The 19,650-nt window shown below is 41.0% G+C and overlaps 1 protein-coding gene across 1 annotated transcript in view; it reads left to right on the top strand.

Annotated features, from left to right (window-relative positions):
- Positions 1–725: 725 nt before the first annotated feature.
- Positions 726–19,650, top strand: part of CFAP91 (cilia and flagella associated protein 91) — a 32,477-nt gene continuing 13,552 nt past the window's right edge. The window contains exons 1-11 of the mRNA XM_076348566.1: positions 726–822; positions 1,656–1,732; positions 3,893–4,050; positions 6,804–6,887; positions 8,188–8,244; positions 9,152–9,333; positions 10,042–10,219; positions 10,562–10,719; positions 10,979–11,161; positions 11,274–11,416; positions 17,557–17,673. Of these exons, the coding sequence (XP_076204681.1) occupies positions 726–822; positions 1,656–1,732; positions 3,893–4,050; positions 6,804–6,887; positions 8,188–8,244; positions 9,152–9,333; positions 10,042–10,219; positions 10,562–10,719; positions 10,979–11,161; positions 11,274–11,416; positions 17,557–17,673 (1,434 nt within the window). The remainder of the gene's footprint in view (positions 823–1,655; positions 1,733–3,892; positions 4,051–6,803; positions 6,888–8,187; positions 8,245–9,151; positions 9,334–10,041; positions 10,220–10,561; positions 10,720–10,978; positions 11,162–11,273; positions 11,417–17,556; positions 17,674–19,650) is intronic.

The raw sequence follows: 19,650 nt of genomic DNA, 5'->3' as shown, positions 1-19,650 counted from the left end.
CTTAAGCACTAAGTGAGGGTCCAGGGGGACTGGAGAGCATCACATAAAACAACTTGAGCAAGAGCTGTCAAAAAGAAAAAATACGTAGGCCTCCCCCCCCCCCCCCGAGTCGATCGTTCCCTGTCCTCAAACGACAGACAAGCCGCCCCTACGCCTGTTTCACAGCGCAGCCCGTGGCACGGGCTCTCCGCGGCTCCTCGCTTGGGAGCGAGGGGTCACCAGCGGGGGAGCGAAGCTGACCCCGGGGCTGCTCTGCCGCCCCGTGCACGGGGCCCAGAGGTGGCGGTGGGGAACAAGTAAAGACCCGCGTCCCCACCTTCCACGCCGGAGCAGGAGGGCGCGGGGGCCCCTCGCCGCCTCAGCTTCCCATCCGCGCCACCGCCGCTACCCCGGGGTGCTCCCTCCTCGCCCCGCCTGCGGCGGCACAAGATGGAGGCGGGCGGGCCTCGCCGCCTCACAGGCCTTAAGGCTCTCCGGAAAGCTGGGCCCGGGGGGAGAGGCAACCCCTGGCCACGGGGATTTGGAGGAAGCAGCGGCAGCATGACTGAAGCGGCGGGAGAAAACCCGAGGGCCGGCGCTGTGCCCCGGGAAAAGCCCGAGAAGCCGCCGCCGCCCCCGGGGAAGAAGAGCGCCTCGCCCCCGCAGTAACATCCCGTCGTAGGGGGCGCGGCATTCCCCGGCCCCGCCCGCCCGCGGTCGCCATAGGAACGGCAGCCGGAGGCGCCATGAGCCGAACGGTGACCGGCGTGGTGCGGGCCCCACTCCTCGGGGATGGCCGCCGCGGCCAAATGGCTCCCGGCCGGACCCTCGACGGCCCCTACGGTACCGGGCCCGGCCGGGAGGGGCAACGTCCTCCCCGCGCCCCTTGCCCCGCCTGCAGCCCCCGGGGCGGCCGGGCCCGATGCTCTCCGCGGGGAGGGAGGCCGCGTCCAGAGGGGGCGGCCGGGCTCGGGGCGGGGAGTTAGGTGCTGGGGGTGGGCGGTGTGCGGCTCGTGAAGCGGTTGGGCTGCCCGAGCAGGCCTCCCGCCTCTCGCCGGGCCTCCCCTGCCGGCCAGCCGCCGTGCAAGACGAGGTGCACGGCCAGAGCTGGCCGAGGGGCTGTCACTTGGCGAGCGGCAACTAGCCAGGCAGGGAAAGCAGGTTTGGAGCCAGGAAGATGGGTGCCGCCCCCGGAGCACGGCAGAGGCACATAGTGGTAAAGCGTTAGGGTTGGCAGCAGTAACGAAGTTACCGGTAGTGAGGAGAGGCTTGGGACTATGAAACGTTTGTGAGCTGGAGGAAGGCCAGCACTAGCTCTATATCCCAGAGGGAAGCATCGCATACAGTATGGTATTTCCACTGATTACCATTGCACCATGCTTTCTTCTTTCTGTTTCATGTCTTCATTTTCTATTTAAGTTGGCAGTGCTTCCAAAGAAAGTAGATTTTTCTTCAGTCATGTGCATGTTCCACAGAACAGTAGTATTTCAGCTCTGAGGCTCATTTGTGTGGTGGTGGAATTTCTTTGATACGGAGACATGTATTTCAGTTTTTTTCTTTCCTAGTTTGTTTCATACTCTCTTATGGACAGACTTCTAAAGAGGGAAGTGGAGCCTGACGATTCATGCCGATCCCTCAAATATGTAACTAGTTCCATTTGTTCACTTATCTTTCAGACCCTCTGTACACACTGTCAAGTGAGAAGGACCATTCAAAGTCAAATGTCCATGTTCAACTTGTTGGTGATAAAGTGGTAGGTGTTGTCCAAAGACAGCTCCCATGTGCACCTTATGTTTCTGTGTGTATGCATACACATGGGTAGAAACTGTCTCAGTTCTAAGCTGCTCCCTTAAAACAGCAAAATACAAAGCAAAGGAAGCAGTTTTATCTAAAACAAGACTTAACACAGGGAGTAACCATGATTGCTGACCTAGGGTGACTCTGTAACAGCAGCTTAGAAATGCCTAGTTTCATGTCCTGAGTAATTTCCGAAATTGTGTGTCAGTATTTTTAATAGAATATCTCCAAATGCTGTTAACAATAGCTTGTATATGTTATTAAGATGTAATAAAAAAACTGGACAGTTGTCAGGCTGTTGTTCAAGCAGAGCTGTTAAAATGTTTTATTTCACGTGGTGCCTCTTCACTTACCTTGGGATATACTTACACTACAGCTCAAGGTAGCATACTTAGTTTACAATAAACTAGGTACCAACAGGCTAAGCAGCCTGTAAAGATTGCAAACCCATTCTGATTCTTCATACTAGGTTAGCACAATTTAACTTCCTAGCTAAGCCCTTAGCTAGTTAGGTCCACGCTTAGCTCCCTACTGCATTTGCTCCCCTGCTATCAGTATTCACCCTAGCTAGTTTAAAACCAGCCAGGGCATGCCTGTGGGAGTTGCAATCACACCTTTAGACAGCAGTAATTGATGGCTGGACAGGCTGCATATAGGTAGAATGCCAAAGGAGAACAGAGTTGGTACAACTGCACAATGAATTGGATTTTAAACAAACAGAGTCCTCCTGAAGCTATGCACTTGACTGAGCCTGCAAGGCAGATATTCTGAACTCTGAAACTCCATTGCTGTACAGTGAGGAGAAAATCCCTGAGCAGCTTTCCAACAATGGAATCAAGAAACATTTTTCTGAAGAATGTTTCTGGACGTCTCTTACCCCATCATCTCAGACTCTTTCTTATAGCTACATGAAAAAAACGTGTGTTTGTCTGCCTCTCTGTAGAGAGACGTACACATGGAGCTGGAAACATTGCCTGTCATCATACATATCCTCACAACGATACGGCTGTGTTAACAGTTCAGGCCAGACAAAGTAAGCAGGCATACTGTCACTAATGTTGTCATGTCATAGGTGTAATGTTGTGGATGGGTATGGTGACAGACTCCGACTTGCATAAAACATGTTTTAAGTATATGAATCAGCAAGTGCATAATGTGCAATTCAAAACAATACAACTTTGAATTCTTAATGTATAGCATCACAAAATGGGGTGGACAGGGGCTGTGATAATATTAGTTTATAGGGTTTTCCAAACTCTCCAAAGTTGAATTCCCTTTGAAGAGAAATGAAACAAAAATGCACTCATGCACAGCAAGCAGCTACTCATAGTAGGGTGCCTAGAGCCTCATAATTTGACACTCTCTTACACTCTCTTACACTCTGGTGAGCTAGTGTTACTTGAAATGTAACCACTACCCTATATGCATCTGAGTTAGCACCCGCTGAAATGAAAGGGGCGATTCACAATTCAAATCTGATTTCAGGCTTTACAGAAGCTCAAGCCAATATAGCTACATCACTTACACTTGAGTCAGGATTGCAAAGATTTATTGGCAACCATAAATTTAGAGATTTAAGGCATATCTACCCAGGGAAATTAGTGCTTAGAAGGAAGGGTGTGGATTTTTAATGTGATCATTTTTGTGTGCTAACTCCCGTCGAGATATTTTTAACACATGCTAAAATTGTTACAGTATAGAATAATGTAATTTTACTCTGTAAGTGGAATGTGTTACTTCATTTCTAGAGCACATGAAATAACAGGGAGTTACATGGGGTAATGTGCTAGAAGTTCACATTACTGCACATTCACAGTTACTACTCACTAACTTCTTTATGTAACAAACCATTAGACCCTTTGATTTCAAGTATAAGTTTAGACACTGGAAAACAGCCAGAAGACTTATCTGTGCATCTGCTGCTAGTCTGGTATGCTCCACATCTTGAGAAGTACCATCTAATCAGCTGACATCATTAGCATATGTATGCTGCCTTCTTTTCCCATCCCAAATGTGCAGTCCTGTAAATCACAGCAAGCTGAAATTCTGATCTCTTTAACACTATTTGAAACCGCTAAATCACTGCCTCTCTTCTTTGTGTCCACACAAACATTAGGTAAAGGCACCAATATTCAGAAGTATGCTTAGTAGCTTGATCCATTTCCCGGGCTACAATCTGTGCTTGGAGGGCAAAGATCCAATGCCTTCATTTATTGACCGAAGATGGAGAGGGAGGGCTCAGCAGCGCCTGGAGACTCTTCAGCAGCTTGCTGCGTAAGTGTTCTATGGTTGGATAATTTAAAACAAACATACAAACAAACCCAACAAAAACCCATGCACACTGAAGTGGAGATGCCTGCAATTTGCTCCTACTTATGTTTCCCTTGAAATTAAGAGATTGCAGCTGTTGTGGAGTATGGTTGCCCATCTGTTTCTTACAGGGCGGATGTTGCACGTTCCCTCATCCCTGTGCTATCTGCTTTGCAGCGGTTGCTGGGAAAGAGAAGAGAGTTATTTCAATCTCTTATAGATCAGATAAGTTATGAAGACTTCAGTGACTCATGTGTGTTACTTCAGCGGGAGCTGTTACCTTTTAGTCCCATGCAGTTGCTTTTGCTGCTCGTTCAAGGGTGTATGGGGCCTGAACCAGGGCACCACATTTTTAGTGCAGGGGTTTCTTAGTTGAACTTTCTCCTGGCGTCACAATTTGGGCTTCTGATTCAGCAAACATTTAAAGAAACATTTATGTGTTTTGCCACACCATGTGTTTTTTGGAGTCCTCTTGTAGCTGTATTCAGGACTGCAGGCATCAGCCTGGGTAGTTATTTTCAGAGGTTCTTGCTGCATTAACAAGCTAACTTTAGACCATGGGCTTTTCATATGATGTGTGCTCTGGGGTTGCTGGTAACTGAGTTCTACCACATGGCAGACAGTAATCAAAGATGTTTAAGAGTGATACAGCAGATTTCACACCTGGTTTTGTTCAGTTTCGAAAGCATATTCTAATTTCCACAATAAAATAAGAATTTTGGAGCCTTTTTTTTTCCTTCTTATTTTCAGCAGTTCAAACTGTCCTCAGCACATGAAAACCTCAGTGGCTTCTTATATTTTGCCTGATATTCTGTAACAAGAACTTATTTGACACATGCGCTGCTTTAAAATTGATTTACATTTCAACAACATGTATTTGCAGAGAGTCTTGCAATTAACAAAAAATGAGAAATATATCCCCTCTGTTTCAACCTGCACTGGTTGACAGTGTTGCTGGTATAGAAGATAGATAGAATATTTCCCAGCTGTCTTTTCGGTAGTTGCATTGCCTCTGCAAGGTTATCAGGAATAAATGCTCATTTATTTCAGCAAAGTCAGCAAATATAAGTCAAGGACGTGCCAGAGGCAGGATCTGTGGAATAAAAGGGGCTATTTCACTGGGTTCCCATTGTGCCTATAACTATACCATAATAGGATGAACAGCTTATGCTAATAAAGTTAGATCATAAGAATAAGTGCCCACCTGTGCTGAATGAAACACAAATCCATTTGGATGGAGCAACAGTCTGATATGTAAAGAGTCAGCTAGTGGAACTAGCCATCAGCTCAATTAACTCATTTGAATTACAAACACAACTTCAGAATAATAGGTTGATTAGTGCTGAGCAAGTATCTCAGGTTACCGCACTGCATCTCAAAACCTTCCCCTCTCTTTTGTTATGTGATATGACTGAAAGCACGGGGAAGAGATGACTTTAAACTTACCTTTGCAGTAAATCGTATGTCACAGGAGGTTAATGAAGCATCTCTCTATAGGCTTTGCTGTAGTGGGTAGCCGTACTGTGGCTCCCCGAGTTCCACAGCGCAGCTCGCAGGGCTTAGATCGGGTCTTTGAAGACAACTGATCTCAGCATGCAAGCCTTTGTTTTGATCCCAGCTGTCCAGCAATGTTATGTATTGTTAACCGTATCTCTGTAAATATGCCTCTGTATTTAAAAGCAGGCAGCAGTGACCAACTCCAGCACCCACAATCCCATACACCTGAGGTCAGGATTCTTACAAGTTGCCAAAAATGGTCTTATGAAAAACATGACCTTCAGGACTTGCCATATATATAGCTTAAGGAAATTACTTACCTTAATGGCATGACTTGGGCTGGTTTTTTTTTAAAAAGAACTTCTGTTTCTTGTCTTGTCCAGAGTAGGACTGGAGTATAAAGTGGCTGTGAAATCAAATAGCAGTCCTGAAGCATAGCTTTCAAAGGACTCAGTTGTACCCATTCTCTCACTGACTGCCTTAATGAGGTCTACCTCATGGTCTTCCAAAGCTTTAAAATAAAGAGAACCTTCCAAGATGTTACAGTGAAAAATTTAAACAGTCTGCCTACTTCAAATTCAAAATGGGGGAAAAAATGAAATAAGAATGTTCTTGCAAAAGATATGCTTGTTCCAGCATAGGTTTTGAAACATTCACATGGTCAGCCTAATTTTTCTCCTCTATTGGAGAATTCAAATTGAAATTGCTGATTCTAAAATTTCCCACATTTGCTCAGAATCTCTTTAGCTATTTTTGAAAGGTAGAAAGTGGTAGTCTTCCCCTTTGTTCCTTATACTCCTTTACATATATTTTCTGTTATGGAAAGTTTTTCACTCTTAAGAAAATGAGTTTGCTCCCCCCAGTCCCAATAAAAGTAGTTTACTTTACAAGGTCAAGCATTTACAAGTGGCCAGTTCTTTTCATGACAAGCACATAAGAAAGTTTTATTAAAGGCAGCAAATGACCATTTCTTGCCCACACATAGTGGGGAATATATATAAAGAATCAAATTGTCTTGCTGTGTAAATAAGTATGAAAAAAGCAAAATATAATTGCTTGTATAAGTATGGGGATTTTGTGGACTTTGTAGTGTGTACATTTGATTGTGCAACCAGAGAAATAGAGAGAGAAGGAAAAAAAAAGCATAAGAAAAAAAGATCAGAACTGCTCTGAATGTACTTCTTAAATGATAGTAAGGAATCCTGTATTTTGGCTTTTAGAGCTCAACCTTCTCTTCAAATACCTCAAATTGTGTATGAAGATCCTGAAGTTAGTGGAAGGAATCGCTACAAATATTTTGCACGGTAAGGAATGAATTGATTTGAAACAGAATTCAGAAGCTTGCTTTTGTGCAGTTTAAAGAGCACCTAAATATATGCCAGAGCCTTTTTTTTTTTTTTTTTTGGCTTTTCTGTTGGTTCTTTGATCACTGCTATAGAAAATCTAAATAGTAACCAAATCTTAAATCACAAGGTCTTTTAAAATTCACACTATGTCAGAATTTTCAGATAATGAGTTACCATATAAGCAAATGCACCAAGCATTCTGTACTTAATAATTATTTGTAGAAAGCTTTGGGCTGTAGATCCTCCTACACAAAGGAAGAAGATGCTCACAAAGCCATTGTAGTTCTCCAGACTCCTGGAAAGGTGCCTTCTTAAGGAGGAACCTTTTACCTCCCCGTTTCTGCCAAAAGCAGAAAGGGAGCAAAGGGAATCCTTGATGAACTTTTCATCAATGTCCCCTACTGCAGGACTACTCTGCTCCTTCCAGAATGACACTGCAGGTCAACAATGGACTCAAGATCCAAACCAACAGCTAGCGTACAAACATTCTCAACGTAGTCACATATACTTTCAATTACATTCACTATTATAGTCAGCGGCTGTTGGCCAATATGTCCGCTTTAAATATAAAAAAATCACCAAGTTTAATAAATTGAAGTTCTTTATGGCTCCTTTAACAACAACAAAAAAAGGACAAAGATGATGTTATCTATCATATTCTGCAATTTGAAATTAAGATTTAAAGCCTCTCAAAGGCTAAGGGAAATTGATAGTGAACTGCAATATGCAAACTATAAGAATGCCTAAGAAGGAATTATTAATATGTCGTTGAGCCCGTATCACTTTCAACATGCTTCGTAAAGTACTGCAAAAAAAGGAAGCAGTCAAATTAGGTAAGTCCAAAACAGCTTACCTTACCAACTGATTGTAGGAATTCATTTCAGGATTTCAAGTTATTAAAAAAACCTCTATCAAAATCTCAAAGAGAAAAAAGTAAACTAATCAGTGAAACGTACACAAAATGTTGTGAGCACACTCAAAACTAACTTCTTTTAATTATTGTCTTGTTTTGCAATTCTACTTTCTGCTCTGGCAGAAGAATAACACCCACTCCTACTGGTGAAACTTTCTCTGTTGCTCCTTAGCTATGAAAGAATTATTTAATATTCAGGCACAATTCTTAAACGTGCAACCACAGAACCTGAGTTGTGGAAAATCAGTGTAACTCCATTGAAATTAGTGGACAGCAGTTTTTCTAAACCGTAATGATCTTTTATGCTCATGGTTGTTGTCTTACATCTGCATTCTCTCTTTTCAGACCTCTCGTCCCTTCTAATAAGCTGCTTCCACTAAATGTTGCTTACGCAATGGCAAAGTAAGTAGTGAGTTCTGGAACATCATTACTGTTGTAATGGGCCACATCTCACCAGAAAAAGATTGGGTAACTATTTAGCTGGTGACCAATATTTTTCATAATGAACCAACAGGAAAAACTTGTTAAGAGGTAAGGGTTTGTTCACCATTGAGAATTCCTGAGGAAACAGGTGACTGACTGTTTCAGAATTTGCTTGCAGTATTATCAGTAGTGCTTTGTGGGTAAAGGACATGAGCCTCAAGTGTGTTATGATTATGAGGCCTGAAACAGAAAGCCAAGTGTCTCTGAATCCTAGAAGAGATACTGATGCAAAGAAGATTCTCTAATACAGCAGTATTGTTGGAGAATCTTCTGATATTTTATTACAATCTCTGTGATAGTTGCAATACTGTTCAGTGGTGTAGAGCATCCATGAAGTAGTCTAGTGTGGTGTTCAGTGGGGATCCAATTTTGAGGGGACATAAGAAGATTCAGTTCCTAGTAGAGTCAACGGAAGTTGCACATGCTTGCATCAGAATTGAATTTTTGTTCTGGAAATGTTGGAAAGACAAACATAAGCTAAATTGAAGCAGTCCTACTTCATTTTACACTCAGCCATTAGTTACTTTTTGTGCCCATTAAAAGCAATGCTTTAGAATGGATACATAGGGAAGATTTGCATGTAATAACTTGTGAGAGCTGAAACCAGAAGATTTCCGAATTGCTTACCTAAGGAGGGAGGTTTCAGAGGACTCAGTGTAGCCTCAGTATGCTTTTACTAATGATAATGGAGTTAGTATCAATGGGAGCAATCTTAAGATAAAACAAAGCACATTTGGATATCCTACCTTTGACTTAGTGTTGTGTTTCTGTTTTGGTTTTTTTAATGAATGTGACAAATGTTCTTCCATCTTGCATCTTCTTTTAGGACAGAGCCCTATGTCCATTCAGCTACAAGAGACAGCAAAGTCTTTGGTCCCGAGTTACGAACATTGAGCACACAGACAGATTACAGGGATGGTGAAGCCCAGACGGATCCCTATTCCCCTGAATATGTAGTTCCCAGTGGCTCAGTCCCTGAACTTCTGACACTTGCTACACTCACTTGGGGTGAGTTGTGAAATCAAGATAAATTATAATAATCCTGTCCCCTCTTTAGCAGGAGATTCTTTTTTTTCAATGTCAGTTTTCAAGTCTATTGCCAGCTTTGGCAGCCCTTTGTTATCTTCCTTTGGGGCACATTATTTTATATATTTCTAAAATAGGCATGATATTTACCTACTTAATAGCGCTATTCTGGGGTATTTCATAAAGAGTTTTGAGATCATTCAATATAAAAAGGTCATATGTTCTACAAATACGAACTAGTAGCAGTTTTTCCATTTACCTACTGTTCTTCAGCTGTTCTGAGTTAGATAACAGTAAAAAAACAGTACAAACAGTGCTGCCCCAGAATACACCTATGATCTTAATCTCCCAGTGTCACACCTGCAATAGTGATGGACACTGGAGATGCCAAAGAAAATGCTCATTCTCAGAAAGTGTCTTCTTGGAAAAGTTTTTCCTCCTTTGCAGCCTGCAGTAGAGGAATGAAGTGCTAGTGTTAACATTAACTAAGCTATAGCAACTGCAGGTCCTACCATTCCTCATACTGTGGAATTTTACTGGCCTTAGAAGTATTTACTTCTGGCTATTGACAATTCTGCTTGTGTTTAACACATGGGCTTGTGCTCATCCAGCCCTCTAATACTTTTTGGTGGTGGTTGTTTGCTGGATTCACCATTCTCCTAAAGAGCTACTGCTTCTTGTCCCTGTAAGGTCGGGGGCTACCAGCAGGACTAGCCGAGGTGGAGATGATTGAACGTGCCCGGGAAAAACGTGCATGGGAAGCAACTCTTCCAGCCATGGACAATGCCTCACAAATCGTGAAGAGGAGGAAAATGATGAATGATATGGAGAGGAAGGAGTGGGCCTTTAGAGAACAGGAAATAGAAAAGTAGGAGTCCAATTATACTTTTTATTTCTGTTAATTATTGGCTGAATAGGGAAGGAACAAGAAGGTTTAGGGGATTGGCTGAAGGGTACAAGCCTTTTATTTCTGTTAAAATCCCCTGATTTTGGGAAGGGACATTTTTGTTAAATTTAATATAAGAGACTGCTACCACAATACTTTTCACCAGTGCTAAACTCACTTTTAAAAATTAAAGATTAAATACGAGATATGCAATATGAACTATGTGTAAAGTAGTCAGCTGGTATGTAGGATTTGATGATGACAGCATTGCACAGAACACTGCAGAGTACAGTAGGTCATACCTGGCCTTTTCTTTCCTTGCAGGTTGCAGGAGGTTCGACTGGAAGTCTTAAAGAAGCTGCTGTGGAGGCGAGAGAAGAATCAGAATGAGCTGGATGCCAAGCGCTTGGATGACCACTGGCAAAACTATCAGAAAGCTAAAGAAGAGAAAGTCAAAAAGATTCAGCATGACTGTGCACTGAGTAAGTTTGAAAGAAAGGGAGAGAGCAGTATGAGACTTAGTTTTCAGACAAGCCATTTCTATTTTCACAAGGTTGTAGTCTTTAGTCAAGATGAAACATGTTGCATCCACAATATAGATATGCATGGCCAGCATTTGTTCTGGTCAAACAAGTCATGTTTTTATATTAACCAGCAAAAGCTCTCGTGAATTTCCAAAGATACAGCTTTTTTAGAACTATTTGTATGAAGAACCTTCTCACATTTGTATTTCCTTTTCAGTGCTCAGGAAACTGATAGCTAAGAGGAAGAATGTGATGGGGAAGCTGGAGAGACGAGATATCATCAAAGAGTATACTGACTTTGCATCACAAACATACGCTCCTTTGTCAAGAATTGGTTATTTCCCAGACAACCATTCTGAACGCTATGTGGTAAAAAACTTCTACCTTAACACCTTTGCAGGTGAGGCATTTTGGAAGATTTAGTTTGTATGAGATATTTACTTAAAATATTAACAAAACTCAAATTTCTCTCCCCACCACTCCATTACTTAATTGCTGTTTGCATTTCTTAGGACTGTGTGAACTGGAAGCATCTCTCCCAGATTCTGTCACCCAGGTCAAGATTAAAGCACCAAAACCTAAGTACACTACCACTGAGACTGGATTTATTAAAAGATCAGCAAGGCTAGAGGTGGATCTGGCACAGGTTCACCAGGTATGGAGCTGCATCCAGCACCATGTCAGTTCCTCTTAGATTTGAACTGCTCAGAAATACAATTGGGAAGACACATGTGTAAGCTTTCTCCCAATTTCCTGTGCTAAATTCATATTTTCTGTAAGACAACTTCAAGGACAGAATGGATCAGACATTCAGACTGTTGTAGGCATGACCAGTACTGCTCTGGAACTCAGTCTGTCAGTACTCTCTCTCCCTAGCATCTGTGCTTCTGCTCCAACCCTTTAGAAACCAAGCATAGCCGCTTCTGTCTTCCTGCAGATAGGGTATTTGGATCGGAACGTATTATGTCAGTTAGAAATTCTCTCCTGCCATTTGCTCATTCTCATTTCTCCCTTGCTTTTATAATGCACAAGTGGCAAGCCGGCTGGTTATGCTGTCGAACTACTAATGATTAAATAAACCAAATCTGGATTCATATTCTAAAAATTCTGTACATTTTTAAAAATGTACATTTTAAGTACATGTTGTAAAAACATCTGCAGCAAAGCATGATTAAAATGACCCCACTCATAAAATCAGATCAGAACGGTGGATGCACAGCACTGTTGTTCCCTAACAACAGCATCTGATTTGCAAACATGCTAATAGTGTCTTGCCTATCTTAATTTATCATAACTGTTCGTGCAGATGAGGTGTCCATATATGCAATTAACAACTGAGGAAAGAAGTGCCTCATTTGCATCTACAATCACAATATTTGTAAATTACATGTACTTTTAAGTACGTTTCTTGTGATGCTGTTGAGTATTACCTTTTTCTAAAATCAGGCATATTCTTGGCTGGCTGCTGTATCTTTGAAAAATACTGAATTTCATTTGTAAAGCTTGACAACTTTCACTTATGCTTTATTTAGTGAAGAAATATTTCATAATTGGAAATTACGTATATAGCTTTCTTGTTTTAGTGTAATTTAATAATACTCTCAATGCAGACAGTAACTTTCTACTAATTAATTTTAAATTGAAATCTTGTTCTGAAAAATCAATCATATTATCTCAAATTTAAATTCCACTGGATCTTGTAAAAGATGAAACATTGCATCTGATTATTATGCAGAAGGAAAATTTTCAAAGCAAATCTTGAGTGCTACAGGAATTGTTCAAGAACTAAGGACATTAATTCACTACAGTTTTAGAGAAGAAGACACAGCAGTATCGAAGGGGTTTGAGTTTGAGTGCTTTTTGCATAAAATTCAAGCAGTGACTATGTATAATCTGGATCATAACACGGTTCTCATAGGCAGCAGAGCATTAGCCCAAGTTTCCAGAGCTGAATTCCAATTACAGCAATTGTATTCTGTTTGTTTAAAATACTTCTCATGGTTTGAAAGACTACAGTGGAGTGTCTAAACTGTAGCCATGGAGAAGAAGTATGCCCTAATGCTGGCTGCTCGCACAATAACGTCTCTTCAAAGAAAAATTGGTGGCCAAAGGGAGATGGAATGCAGAACAAAAGCAGACAATTCTGCATATTTTCTTTCTTAAATCAATGTAGATCACTTGGTCTACATTGATTTATACCAACTGAGAGGCTAACATAATACTCGTTTCCCCACCATAAAAAGGCAAAACGTATATTCTTCTAAAAATCACAAAACATTTCCTTTGCAGGCAAAGATGATTAATCCACTATGCAAAATTTAACTGCTGCTTTTAGATATACAGAAGTAGACACCGGACTGGTTGGCCCAGACAAGCATAAAGTACTGACACTGTGAAACACCCAGACTGCCTCTGCCACCATTAGATTTAAACAAACTTTCTGTTCAGAGCAACAAGAAATTACTGCCCTAATTAGCGTTTGAGCTCCGTGGTGCTGTTACTGGTCAGTTCTCCCATCAGAGGCTTTTGCTTCTTAACTTTGGTGGCTATAGCATGCTCTGGTTTAGCAGGGCCTCTCTGACAGGTCCACCTCATAAGCTACTGGAGCTGTCAAGAACAGGGCAGTAAAGGGTGCAGAGTACTTGAGTTAACAGAATTTAGCACTTGAGAGGACAGCTGTCTGACCACTTGGCTTAAGCAGTCCCAATCATGCCAACAACCTCCGTCACACACAGTATGAAAGAGGTTTAAAGCAGGCAATTAGGGATCATCTTAGGAGGGCACTGTGTTGCTTTGCATTATTTCTATATCTGAGCAGCTAGACCAGTTTTCTGCTCAAAAGCCTCTTTTTAGTGCTGTCCTAGCACACTTAATCTTTAAATTTTCTCCCATAATCCTAGAAATAAAGCAGAACTCCAGGAAATTCAGAGTACACAGTGATCTAGCTCTAGAATGAGTTTCTTTCATTTTTCCTGGATAATCTGTGGAAGGAGGTGGCAAATAGAGGAAGAATGCTAGATTTTGGCCTCAGAAGTAATTAATTTCGATAAAGGAAGTTTCCAAGGCTTGCTTCTCTAGCCAAACAAGTGGCAAGATGGACTAGTCCTCCTCATTATGTTCCTCTTGGTTTGCCATATTGAGGGTTTTCCCAAGCTTAAAGCTTGTATGAAGGGATAAGCAATTATCCAAGGAACTACAAAAAGGATCTGTGTCCTCTTGAGAATAAGAACAGCTTCTTCCGGACTTGAAACTAAGCCAAAAATAAGTGATTTTAGAAGCAGACTTTTTGAGGACCATCCTGAAACCTTTTGCAGGAATATTATGTACACTCAGTATTTCTCTGAATAATTCTCTAAAACAAGAGAACATGGCAAAACCAGGAGTGACCCAGGATTTACAATGATTTACCCAGGAAAAAACAATGATTTGTATCTTAAGCCAGATCTATAAAAGGACAAGGAAAGCTAGTTCCTAGCCAGCGCAGATGACGGTGCTTTAAGGAATGTAAGTGAGCCATTATATAGACAGCCTTGTGTGAAAATCCAAGGCATTAAGGAGATAGCTTACTGATATAGCTAATTACTATAGGAAAGAAATGCAACTAGGTAACTGAATACACCGGAGGAACGGAGGAGCTGCTAGAAGAAATCCCAGTGCAGAACAATGCATGACTTTAGGCTGACCCTGTATGCTCTGCTGACTCAAGAGGGGTGAAGTGTCAGGTAGGTTCAAAGTGCTGGATCACGATGATGTCGGAACAAAGAATCTCTCACGTCAGCATTAAGTGCAACTTTCATCACGTCTGTTTTCCTTTATCCGGTTGCTGGAAGGAGGTGGAGAAGTAGGGGGGCCAAGAATGTCTCTGGAGAAAATCTCTGCCAACTTCAAAGCATAGGAAAACCTGTTTAAGCAGTTATTTCATCAAGAACAGATCACCAACGCAGTGTTAGTTGGCTGATGCTCAGACAAGCTCTAAGAGCTATTATGTCAGTCTTGATCAGCCAAGATGCAGCAGCTGTGCTGCATTGCAAAGTAGGTAGTCAGTCCGTCCTTCATGATCTCACCTTCTTCATTCGCGGGCAAAAAGGGAGGAAAAGAAACATGACTGTGTACTCTGTACTGTACATGAAAATGAAATATACCTAGTGTCTTGTGAAAAGGAGAGGATCAGAGAGAAGATAAGGAAGGAAACTAAAGAATGATTTCTTTGAACGGAGAGTTGTTTCTCAAGCCACTATCTTGTCAAGAGTTCTGCTTCTATCGGAAGCTAGCAAAGAAGCTAAAGTGGGTGCCATTTGCTGTTCACTGCATTTGCCAGGAAAATGAAAAGGAGATTAATTGGGTGGCCCTTCACTGTCCAGTCCAACCAGATTATTGTATGACTCTGAACCTAATACCTGAAAAAAGTAATGTAGTCTATCACAGAAAAATTAAGAGTGTGATATGTAGGCAGTAACATTTGAAGGAAGTTGCTCAGAAATTTAGCACTTTTTTCTTTTGAAAGAAAGTATTTTACAGCAAATTCTTGGGCCCTGGTCTCCCTACTTCGAAAAATGGTAGCTTGTTAAGTTGGGCAGAACCAGTTAATGCAAAAAACATATTTTCTTTTTCTTTTCTTACATTAAAGTCTTAAAATAACTTAAAACCTCAGATTAGGGAAAGCAAGTGGTAAGCATTTTTGACTTAGTAAAGACAGCAAAGCAGGCACTAGACTGTGCTGACGTGAAAACGTAAAACCACTTCTGGGAACTGCAGTATTTCTCAAATCTACATTAGTAAGAATTCCCTCTTGTCAGAAGTGCTCATAGATTTTTCTGTCTTTAAAAGTTGTTATGCTGGTTGTATTTTGTTATTCTGGTTAGCAAGAAATATTTTTGGAGGCTAAGGTTTTATTAGAAAAATTCTTATGAATGCAACATTGTACTAATAAACATAGGAGCCATTGTTTTCAAAAGAATCACAATTACAGCAGCTTTTTTTTTTTTTCCAATCCCCCCCCTCCCCCCAGTCATGCAAAACACCTTATAAATCATAGCAAGCAGTGTTATAACCTTTATGCCAGAGATCTCTAAGGTCATCAAATACAAGAAAGTTCAGAAAATCTCTCAACATTTTTGAGCTATAACCATTTTACGTGGCTTATAAGCAGTTTATGGGCTTTGATTCTTGCATTATTAACATGGTCCATTTCAGAAGTTTTCAGTAATAAACCATTTTATCCCCTCCACCTAGAAATCTCTCTCCTTTTCTGGAGCAATTAATTATTCTGGCCTGAAAGGTCAGATCCAATATGCAAGAAGAGTTTTGTACAATGACCACTGGAGTTTCAAAACTTCATTAATTTCACAATTAAATTCTGTGCAAGTGCCATCAATTTCCTGCTACTGGAGAGAGAAATTCAGCATGGGATTTTTTTCTTAAGTTTTTCTTTGGTTTCCCTCCGTGGTGAAATACTGTATTTGAACATTTGAAAGAGAGAGAGTGAGAAAAGAAAAAGGTACACTTTTCCTTGCTGGAATATGTCTGTTCTTTCAGTAAGAAAGACTACAGATCCAACCCATACAGTAGTAGGATTGTAATTTTGAAGGAGCTTTAAATGTACATACTCTCTTCCCTTTTCTTTGCGAGCCAAAGTGTGATGTCCTACAGCAGGAAAGCATTGCCATGCAGTTGGAAATGATTATCTGAATATCTTGTTCTAAGTAGCTTGCGATAGGAAGTTGGGAGGACTTTGGTTCTCTAAACAGTTTGAAAATGTCTCGAAAGAGTTGAGGCCGTGGTGCATTTCCACTCCTAGCCTGCTTTGGCTGACAAGGTTTGGCATCTGCCACCAAACAGCTGCGAGCAAGATAAAACCCACTCTTAATGGGCTTGTGGATTTTCTTGGTAGAAGGAAGTTCTTGGGCAAGTTAGTTTCCCTTTCGCCCTTGTCCACTCGTGCAGTTGCTGGGGGTGCCACTGGGCTGCTGGGCAGTTGCAGATGAGCAGAGAAGAGTTTCAAAACATACTTCGCAAGGAAGGGGTCCTGAGTCATTCAGTTCAACCCTGCGCAGTAACAGCATATCATACAAAGACATTTCACTGAGGAAGGGCCACAGAACAGTGACAATACACTCTTCAAGTGACCCCCTTCATAAAATCTCCTGACTGCATAACATTCCTAACCCGCAGTAACAAGCTTTATACTTATAGTTAAAGGCAAAGAGTTATAACCATTCTGTAGCGGTATGTAAACTGTAATTAAATTGTGATATTTCTAGCCATTTTTCATGTTTTGAAAGAATCTTACCTCTATCTTATAGGAAAATAATTAATATTTTTGTCATTGTATAAGGAAAGTAACACACACAACTGCCTCTGCTTGCATATGGGTCAGTATTTAATTGGTTCAATGAGATTCCTATTTGAAAATTAAAAAAATAAATCTGAAATATGCTTTTACCTAAGAATGTATTATATTAGAGATTAAGTTCATACCAATTTTAGATTAATTTTAGGTGACTCACCCTATGCAATTGCTGATGACTTATTTGTAAATATAGTAAAATAACTCTCGCTTCCTTCTTACACACGATTTTGAAGTTCCCATCTGACCAACCAATAGCCTCATCTACTGACCATGTTCAGTTTTTCAGTTGATGTGCAGTAAGAAATAGAAGCCACAGGCCTGCAAAGTGCAAAATACTTGCAGCTCCCTGTAGTCAGTGTAATCAGCAACAGTCGGCATCTAGAGGACTGGCCTTATTGTGTTGTTCTATCTAGCCCAGTTCTGATTAAATTGTATGTCTATTCCAGGCACTACTCGAGAAGAAGAATAAAGTCAAGGAGCCGAAGAAGCCCCTCCGTTTCCTTGAAAAAGTAGAAAAGCCTGTTCCTCGGCCACCCACTCCAATCCTGGAAAATCCATCAATTGTAAGTGGGCTGATTTTAGCACTTTTTTTTTTTCTTCTGTTGATCCCTGATTGTTTCCTACATGGTTGTTAAAGGAATGCCCAGAGAAGGAAGGAAATGAGCTTTATCTTTTTTGTGTGTATTAATGTTAGAAATAGCCATCACTATTTCTTAAGACTCTCTTAGTCTCTCTTTATTCTATAAAGATACTAGCAAGCCGAAGAATTGAAAATCTTTTACAATATCTGTTGGCCAAATCCTTAACTAAACTTTATTTTATAAAGACATAAATTAGTAGACGTGTTATTCACTTGTTCTTGGGGAAGAAAAAGGCAGATGATGATGATGATGATGATGATGATTATTAAATGTCTTCCAACCTTCTGATCTGACAACACTATCGTAATCCAGCAGAGCAATTAAGTTTAGTCCCACTGAAGTCAGTGAGACTTTGGGTGCTTAGCACTGAGCGTGCGCTTCATTAATTTGCTGGAGTGAAGCTCTTGTCATCATGCAGGATGCAGTCTTTGATGAGCATGCTCCAGTTCACGGAAGATTATTCTTCCTCAGAGACTGAAATAGCAGTAATGATGTGTCATGAGGGATGTGATATGCTGTAGGAAAAAACAACTTTTTAGGGGAGTTGCAACTTCTTTTCCTTTCTTGAAGTAACATACTTAAGAGGTGGTTGTTCCAGTGAATTGCTTTGTCTGCTTATTAACATCATTTTCATGATGTAGTAAGAATCAGACACAATTACCATTTAAACTTGTGAATTTAAGACAGTCACACAATCATGAAAGTGAGAGAGAGAAAGTCTTATTAGATCATCCATGCTGTCTTCCTTTGTGCAGTATGATGTCCTATGTTTTATATAGTCTATTTTAAGATGACTGAAACAAGAATATCTCCTTGGGAAGAGCTTTCCACAGCTTTACTAACTCCTGCGTATTAGATATTGTATTGCAGTGGTAGATTTACACTATTTAAATTTACCAATTTAGCAGATTTTTAAGTATTTCCAGGTAACATGGAAAGAAATCAGAAAGGTTTATCCCCTAGTGTCGCGGATGGAGTGAGACTGCACTTCGCTTGTAAGAGAGAAGCAACAATACTTTATTGATAGAAAACAGTGAGTTAAAGTGTGAATTAACAAAGTTCAATGGTAAATGCGACAGTGAAGAAGATTCGATGGCAATGCACACTTGATTATTTACTGCATAGAGGACAGGGTCAGACAAAACTGTCAGGGAGACCCTCCCGTTGAGTCATGAGGTTCAGAAAGGACCCCCTTGCTTTCTAAACTTCTCAGAGTGTGGCTGGATCCAATCCTAGTCCCACACTTGGTCAACGGTTTATGTCTAAAGGATTATATATGCGCAATCAATCCTTTATATCACTTAGCTAAGGTTTCAAAGTTTAGCATGCTATCAGTCACTTACCGAGTATCTGTTGTGGCAAGGAATCTCTCAACCTCGAGGAGTAACCTTGAGAGGCATCCCTACTCAAGGGGAGATCCTGGTGTGCAGCCCACTGCCATGCAGGAGAGCTCAAAGGGCTCTTGGGCTGCTCACTATTTGTAGGGGTAAGATGATTGACTCATAGTCATATTTACATACTGATAACTGTGGTTAGGTGGGCATATTTCTCACAATAACCAAGGGCTATTGTGTTGTTATCTGGCTCCCGAATCCACTTCGTTAATGGACGAAGCTATCACTATCAGCATCCATTAACGACTGCCCCGGTAGTTATCACTTGGCTTGCGCAGAGTTACAGGAAATAAAGGTCAGGTTGGGCAGGGGAGCACACCGTCACACCCAGTTGTAGTCAATCTTGAGCGTGTTTACAGATTATAGTTTTTTTAAAGAGTTCCAATACAATAGAATTCCACCTAAATTAATTCTGTCAACATTTGGTTTATTTACAAGTATCTTTATGTGTGAACACATAAAAGAGTGGAGCTTTCCAGTGAAGCTCCATCTGTAAAATCAGGCC

The sequence above is a fragment of the Aptenodytes patagonicus genome, chromosome 1 (assembly GCF_965638725.1).
Source record: "Aptenodytes patagonicus chromosome 1, bAptPat1.pri.cur, whole genome shotgun sequence".
Taxonomy (NCBI): domain Eukaryota; kingdom Metazoa; phylum Chordata; class Aves; order Sphenisciformes; family Spheniscidae; genus Aptenodytes; species Aptenodytes patagonicus.
The sequence above is the reverse complement of the archived record's forward strand: the minus strand, read 5'-3'. Positions and strand labels throughout refer to the sequence as shown.